The sequence below is a fragment of the Scatophagus argus genome, chromosome 4 (genome assembly GCF_020382885.2).
Source record: "Scatophagus argus isolate fScaArg1 chromosome 4, fScaArg1.pri, whole genome shotgun sequence".
NCBI lineage: Eukaryota > Metazoa > Chordata > Actinopteri > Scatophagidae > Scatophagus > Scatophagus argus.
This window is the reverse complement of record NC_058496.1, coordinates 2,342,587-2,351,091: the sequence shown is the minus strand read 5'-3', so window position 1 is coordinate 2,351,091 and position 8,505 is coordinate 2,342,587. Positions and strand designations below refer to the sequence as shown.

The 8,505-nt window shown below is 38.7% G+C and overlaps 1 protein-coding gene across 10 annotated transcripts in view; it reads left to right on the top strand.

The window, feature by feature from the left end:
* Positions 1–4,127: 4,127 nt before the first annotated feature.
* Positions 4,128–8,505, top strand: part of mvb12bb (multivesicular body subunit 12Bb) — a 41,224-nt gene continuing 36,846 nt past the window's right edge. For 3 of the 10 annotated variants that reach the window (XM_046386801.1, XM_046386796.1, XM_046386802.1), the window contains exons 1-2: positions 4,639–4,714; positions 6,011–6,110. In XM_046386801.1, coding sequence (XP_046242757.1) covers positions 4,710–4,714; positions 6,011–6,110 — 105 coding nt within the window. In that variant the 5' untranslated portion in view covers positions 4,639–4,709. Of the gene's footprint in view, positions 4,252–4,638; positions 4,715–6,010; positions 6,111–8,505 lie in introns of those variants that run through there. The other 7 variants (XR_006843196.1, XM_046386800.1, XM_046386795.1 and 4 more) reach the window with 4 other exon arrangements.

Genomic DNA, 8,505 nt, shown 5'->3' with positions numbered 1-8,505 from the left:
TGTGTGTGTGTGTGTGTGTGTGTGTGTGTGTGCACATGCGTGGATACATGTGAATGTATGGTGTGTGTTTGATGATAAGTTGAGCAGTAAAGTGTAAGCTGGTAAGAGATGAGTGTATGTAAAATACTACCAAAGATATTATTTAGGCTAGACTGACGGACTCTGGATGTCTGACATGGACACAGACTCAGACCAGATAATGTGCATCAAATAAAGACCTGCTGCTTTATCTTGGAAAGGTAAAAAATATAATATAGTATAGTTCATTTATAGTAAAAATAAAAGAAAATGATACTCAACTGACTGGGTCCGACAGGTATACTGGAGAGGACTCAATACTCCTGCTCCACTTCTGCACAGACTCTGCCTCCAAATGACAGCATCAGAACAAGATGGCAGCACTTGAATCCAGGATGTTTATACTTCACTTTTGTACAGTGGAAGGAAGGAAGTGGAAAAGGATCAGCCATCTTTATACATGTCAACAGTCTGCATCTTCCAGTTAAAGAAATCTCTTGTTTAGATGTGATTTATCTTTAACTACAAATGTGAGAAATTTAGTTCTGGGCCCTTCTGTGTGGAGTTTGCATGTTCTCCCTGTGGTTACTCTACATTGCCCCTAGGTGTGAGTGTGTGAGTGTGTGATTGTCTGTCTTCATGTGTCAGCCGTGGGACTGACTGGCGACCAGTCCCGGGTGAACCCCGCCTCCCGCCTGTAGTCAGCTGGGATAGGATCCAGTCCCCCACCTCCCGTGACCCTGATGGATAAGCGATATAGAAAATGGATGGATGGATCTGGCTGCGTCTACATTTTCAACTTGTACAATTCAATGCTTTAGCCAAAAAAACAGATGGCATAAATGGAAATTAAAATCAGATCTGGAGAAGCCACCACATTTCAGAATTTTTTTTTTTTTTTTTTTTAAAGCTGAAGCAACAGCGAGACTGGACCAAACTGACCTTTAATTAGAAAAAAACATGATATTATACAGTCCTGCGAGGCTGTTTCCTATGGGGGCACTAAGGTTAGGCTTCTTAAAGCTCGTTATTATAAGCTATTCAGGAGACACAGGGATTTTTTTTATGTGTAGACAGAAAAGAGAGGAGGAGGAGGAGGAGGAGGAGGAGGGGGATAAGGATCATATATGAAATGAGACCTGCAGATTTCTACACAGCCCATAATGGGTTCACTCGGGTGACGGGGACATTGGGGCGCAGTAGATTTCCCAAGTTGAGATAGGGATATTATTACTCTCGGGGTGGCAACACAGAAATCTCCATCTTCAGTCCCCAGACTAGTGTCAGCAAATTACAAAACACAGTGAATGACCTTTACGCATGAAAAGAAAACCTTTGCTGTTTTTTATCATTTGGGTGCAAAGTCGTTCACTGAGGTATAATTTTGGTCCAGGGGCTCTTCTGTCATCCACTGATTACCACTCGCAGCCCTGTTAAGACTTAACAGAATGTGATGTTTTGTACGTGATGTGATGATCCAGAGTTTATGGGGTCGACTTGAACCGAGATGTGTCATAAAGTATACACGAAACAAAGCGTGAACAAAGAAATCACAGTTTTAATGAACCTTTTCAAAATGCCAGCTGTAATGCTATGCATCCTACACCGGCTGCTCCCCCACAGAAATCTGCCACAGCCATCATTCATCTTACCCCACAGTCCTCAGCATGCGATGTGCCGCACATTAAAACACTGTAATAGCTGATGGCTTTCACAGTTAGCATGTGTTGCTGATATCTCCAGACTCTCGACGAGTGTTTCATCACCTATTCCATAATTAGACCATTACTTTAGCAGGTGTACCTCTTCTCAGCCAGAGCATGTGTTGGTTTCTATTTTTTTATATATTTTTTTTTAGCTTCTTCTTCTCCCGCTGACACCTGAGACTTTATCAACTTCAGCAATTCTACATAAAATGAGCAGCGCTTGTTTCAGGGGGTTGTCAACACCTTGATGTGGAAGCATGTGTAGGTTTGTGCACGTGTGAGGTGGGTGATGGTGATGACGGGGAGTGTTACAGCAGCTGACGACGTAAGACTGCTGTAAAACAAAATCCTGTGTACATTTCTCTGCTACAATTATTTGTCGCCTAAATCAGCACACAGCAACTATAAACATCCATGACATGGTATGTAGTTTGGGCTATTTATCTGAAGAGCACTGTTTGGCAGCAGTAGCTATATACAGTGGTGTTTTGATACTCATATACATAGCCCAATCTAAGTTGTTTGTTATAAATACTAACAAAACTCATAGTTAAAAAATGTTTCCGAAATTTCAAATTTATTGTCACTTCTCTTTATTAACTCAAATACTGAGAAGTTTAGTTAGTGCAAGTAAGATAAGCGGGACAAGACTAGAAATGCGTAGGAATTAGCAAGAAGCTGCTGCACCTGTCCAAGAAACAGGTGAGCTCACATCAGGCTGCAAAACAAAACTGTCATTTTTACACTTCTTTTTGGTATATAGTAAAGAAAAGAGTCATTAATGTTAATTAGTTAGTTAGCTTTTAGACATGTTGATGGGAGAATTTGTTATCATTGGACAGTCTGAGGCTAGCTATAACCTTAGCTGTATGCTATGCTTAGCTAACCAATGCTAGTTTTCAAGGAGCTTTTATTCAAGGAGCTTTATTGTCATTTCACACACGTAGAACATGAGTGGAACGAAATTAGTTTCCCCGGTCCCAGTATAAGCCCAATTTCCTAACAAAATAAATATAAATATAAACAACGCTATATAATATAAAAATAGTTTTAATATTTAAGTACAGTTGTGAGAGTGTGTTTAGTTTTTCTTCTAACTCTTGTAAAGAAATCAATTAGGGACGGTTGCCAATATGTACGACTATTCCTTTAAATGTACAAGGCAGTAGAGGAAAGTTAAAGGTGTTTTAGCAAAAAATTATCAACATCAGTAGACAAGTAACATGCAAGCTACTGACACAGCTTGTTTCATGCAGGCCTGTTGTTTAAATTGCATTTAAATATACTGTAGTGGTGAGACATTTAAAACCACAATAGATGCAAGAGTTGTGTGTCTGTTGGAGTTTCCAGAATTAAAAATAGAAAGTAACCCAAACACTTTTGCCACTTTGGTCAACATGAACAACAAGTCACATGAGGTGGCCGTCTTTCACTGAATGTCTCCCCGCTAATTATAGATGCATTATCAAAATGTTTGTTAAAAATGGAAAACCGGTCACATTTTGTGCAGCCACGTAAGTCCATAGATACATTTCACAATGTGTGGCCTCAGTGAAGACACCATGCTGGCATATGGCGCCGTGTCACAAAAGGATAGGATAATAGCTACACAATGAAATAATTTATTTGATTGGTATGATGGGGGTAGAAATAATAAACTGGGTGATGAGAAAGCATCTGTCGCTCCTCAGTGTTTTGGACAGTCTACAAAGAGGCTTTCAAGTTTTGTGCTCTGGGAGATGTACATCCTAATGTTACCACTAAGCTAATACATTTCTCTTTATCTTACTTTTATCTGATTACAATAATGACATGTGATGATTAGAGAGAGAACCAACTGTCAGGAGGCGTGACCTGTAGATACATCCATGTAATGATAGTCATTCAGTGAAGCACAACCTTAATTTAGTTACCGCAGCCAAATTGGATCTCAAAAGTTATTGCAAAGAAATACACCCAGGAGTCAAAGTGGCATTGTTGGCCCAGGCTTTTATTCTCCATCTATGCACAACTCTCACTGACAATGTGAACTGGCACATTTATCATTCATAGAGTTTTCTGATGGTACTTTTGTGAAATGTTCTCTTCTGTTGAATTAACTTTCAAGAATGCAGTGCTTTTGGGCTGCACTCATTCACTCAGCAGAACCTTGTGATTTTTATCACTGACTCATAATAGTTAAATAAACTAGAAAATTCAAAGCAGGCTATACCCTCAATGGAAATTAAAATACTTTCTAGACTTTAACAAAAAAAATTCTCCACTAAAATAAACAGAATTTAAATGGCTACAATTGTTTTTATTTATAAATACGTCATTTATAAACAATGTTTTTCTTAATTGGGAAAAAGACTTGAAAAATGACGATGAAGGCGAATCTACTAACATGGTCGTAAAATAAATATTAGCTTTTAGCTAATCATTTACTGAAGTCGTACCCGGAAGTTCTTACTTCCGGCAGGTTCGCGCGGGTTGAAGTCCGAAGTCGAACAGGTGAAGGGATCTGGGATCGAGACTTTTCAGCCAGGTAAACTGACACCAAACGGCAGCAAGTATGGATTTTAGCTTCACTTCAAAAGCGCTCAGGCCTTTCTGGTGTGTCTGTAGTGATAATTAGTATTAACTGACTCCGTTGCCGGTCGGTAGGTTACACTAACGTACCGCTTTAAAGAGAGAAATGCGCAGATGTGGCTGTCCTGAGTCCTAAGCCGTAATGTCGTGTCACTGATTTACCTGCAGTGAAGAGGTTGACTGGTGTCACAAACTTACAAATAACGGAGGGTTATGTTTGTAGGATGTATGCTAATTTACCACTTTAAAGTACCGTTCACGATTAAAGGAACGAGTGAAAAACCTATGGTCATTTACTAACGAATTAACTGTTAGCTAAGCTGCTAAACTGCTAAATGAAGAGAAGGACGATGTGCTAATAAACCGGTGCAAAACGCCAATCGTGGAAAAAGTCCTCAGATCTAGAAGTATACTATGGAGTAAGTAATGGTCCTGTATAATATATTTAAAATAGAAAAGTAAAACGTACTCATCATGTAGTTATTGCATTTTATCGTAATTATATTTTGTATTTATATGTTCATCACTGTAATGTTGCAGATGGTAAATTTAGCTTATTTTAAATGCTGAAGTTAGTGGAAATGGGTAGTTGAATTGGAAATAATACAAGATGTTAGCTCATTGATATTTTTTATTAATAATCTGAATCTACAAAGGAACCAGAAACTGAAACTGTCAGATAAATGTGGGGAGGTAAAATTACTATATTTGCCTACAAAATGTAGTAGAGTAGAATCATAATGTTGTATAAACATTAAAGTAAAGTAGAAGTAACTCAAAACTGTGCTTAATTACAGTACTTGAGTAAATGTATTCAATTACTTACCACCATTGCTTAGCACAAATGTGCATAAAACTACATGTTTACTGCAGTCATATCAAAATATCACAGTTTTCTTGCAGGAGTTTTCTTTGTCCTGCTCGGACGAGTCTCTAAGCCTTAATGTTGTGCGGGAAAACAAAGATCTTCTTGTACAAATTAATGTTACAAAGAGATCCTTCATTCTATTAGCTAATTTGCCATCCTGCTTCATTTGAATAAGTACAGCTATCTAACATTTGTTAAGGAGACAGCTGTTTCTGGAGTAAATCCCCTAATTTGATCAGCTTAATTGCAATAGATTTCGTAAACATCAAGATTGAATGCAGCAACTTTGTCAGTTAGTACAAGAATGCTTTAAACCTAATCTAATAAAATTGCGTAAGGGAACCATTGCAAAGCCACTTACCCTGTAAAAGGCTTGCATACCCATTAGGGGAAAAAATTCCCTTAGACAGGAACAGATAGCAATTGATTGGGACTTCCTTGAAAATATGTGTTCACTCCCTCTAATTTGTGATTTGGTGAAGTCACTGGATGGTCTCCAGATGCTGTTTTTGTCGTTGGTCTCACTTGTCATTTGATCCTGGATTAGGTGGCCACTTTTTCTTCGAGATCCTAATTAGCCTCATCAGGAAGTCAATAGTGTGGTCATATTAGCCAAGAAAAACCCTCCATGTAATGACCCTGAAGGCTGTAGTGCTAATTTAGCTTCACTGTGTGTATTTTGTGTATTTATTCACAGATTTCCGATTTTAAAATAGCCTCCTTTTTAATTGCACCAATGTACAAGTATGTGTGAACGCACAAAAAATATTGCATTGAACTGTATATGAAGTTCATTTGGTGGATTGACAGAATGACGTGATGAAGCTCTGGTGTTTTTCTGATGCAGCTCCGACATGTCTGAAGTGAGCAGCCAGCTGCCGTCAGAGCCCATCTCTGCAGTTGGAGTGGTCACTTCACTCAGCAAGGCCCCTGATGACTACTATGTTGTGAGTATTCATTTTGAGCTGTAGGGGACTATTTGTCTTGAAACAAGCTTAGATTAAGCCTGCAAAGTTATTTTTATCTCCCTGAATGTAAAAACCCCAAGTGAAATAAAGCAAAAATGGGAGAAGTGATTATTGGTTCACTTTTGTGAGACTTAAAATACATTATTGCCTGGCCTAAATGCCATTAATTCATAATCTGAAAAGGAATCCTTTTATTTTGGTAAACTGCTATGGGTTGTAATAATATTAAAAGTAAAGTTTATTTTTAAAGCGCTTGTTAAAAGCAGCATTTCAGAGTGCTTTACTGCTAACACATAAATACAGAAGTAAAATCCACAGTAAAGTATGAATGAAACAAGCTGGCATGATGATAGAGGAAGAATAAAACTTAAAAAAACACAGATTAAACAACAAGGAGAAAATGTAAAAATAATGGGTGGATTTAAATAAAGTAAAAACAATACTAAATACTAAAACCTTTTAAGTCAGCAGGTTCTGGTCTGAAGATCTGAGGCTGTGTGCTGGTTGGTAAGAGGACTGCAGTTCAGGTGTATGTTCAGGGGCCGGGCCATGAAGGCCTTTTAAAAGCAATAAGTAAAATCAGTTCAGTCTTTAAACAAATGAGCAGCCGGTGTAAGGTCATTAAAATCACTTGAGCATGTAACTGTATGACTGTCTGACTATCAGCCAGGATGCTGGCAGCCTTCCAGGGTGTTTCTTTGTCAGAGCTGTTAGATGACTTATTCATAAAGTTTACTTTGATGATTAGGATGATTCCCTTCCTGACATTGTTATTGGTTACCCCCAGCATCGCAGACACACCAGAGGCAAAGGTTTAATGATGTTTGGCTGATGCGTCATTTAAGTGTACCGCTGGGTTTCCTTTACGTTTAAGCACCACAACAGTCGTGTCACGTGTGAAGATGCAGCGCAGGATCGGCTTTAACCTCTCGTGGCTGTGAAAGACATCAGGAGGGTTAAAAGGGGAAGAGTGTGTGTGTGTGTGTGTGTGCGTGTGAAAGTTGAATCCAGCACAACAACAAGCTCAAGGGCAGAGCTCACTTCCTCTCTCTCTCTTTCAACTTCTTGCTTTCGCCCAGCGCCCACAAACCCTCCCCGTTCCCCCAGTTTCTAGCTCTTCCTGCTCCACCCTACACACCCAGCTTGTTTTAATCTCTGGCAGATGAGGGTGGGTTGGCATCCGATCGGAGCCACTGGCAGGGAAGTAGCGCACACACCACACGGTAGTGACAAACTCAGAGAAACCCCGTCAGACCTCCTCCTCCTCCTCCTCTGCTGCTACGTTTCAGTTCATGTCCTGATACTGTGGGTGTTCTGTAGGGCTAAAAGCTCGTCACTGGCTGTTGATGACCGTGGTTTATCTCAGTCGTGGATGTACTGCAAAGTGTAAATACTTTTTTCGTTAACCTGCAGGCAGTACACCAGCGGTTTGAAATTTGGGACAGTTTAGACTTAGATAATAAAAATAATGATAAAAAGATCATGAAACTGTAGCCGAAACGGTCATACAAACGATGAAATGTCTTGTTTGTGTCAGTACTCACAATGTGCAGCAATGTGAAAAACACTCATACTGCCTCATATAGCAAAATCGGTTTCAAATGCTGATTATTTAAATCAATTGATTATTTGGTTTTTAAAAATCAGAAAATAATGAGAAATTTTGTCACAGTTTCCCAGAGTTCAGAGTGACACTTTCACAGAGCAGGTCGATTGTTGGATCTGTGGTTCAGCATTTTTCAGTTTATCAAAGTGTGTGTGTTTTTTGTCTGATTTACATATAAAATAAACAAATTTATAACTTACAGTTAAGGAAGTGGAGTACCTAGTATCAAGTTGTAGGAAATGGAAATACACACAAACCAAGTATCTCAAAACTCACCTAAAACGTTTCTGTAAGTATATTATTTGAGTAAATTTTATTTAATTGCAGTACCTTTCGTCACTAATTATTGTAAATTTTGACACTGAGATTTTTAATTTTACTGCAAATTCATGTTGTTTATCAGTCTCCTTCATTACTAGTAATCAGAATCATATCAGCCCTGAAAAAACATATTTGTCGAAACTTACTTTGCAATGTTTGTTTTGTTCAACAAATTGCCCAAACCTCATTATTATTAAGACATATTTAAAACCAAAAGCAGCAAATCTCAAATGTCAGTTTTCCAGCCATTGTCAGGAGAAGAAGTAAATTTTTTACTCTGTTTTTTGCTAAATGAAGCCCTTGACTTCTTCTGTAGTGCCACCATGAGGTTGACATTTGTATGTTTTATGTGTCAGAAACTCTTGAATGTATGCAGGGCCGTAGACTCGCCCTCGTGCTGTGATGTGAATGTGGCTTTGCTTCCTGTCTGTGTGACATGTTTTGACC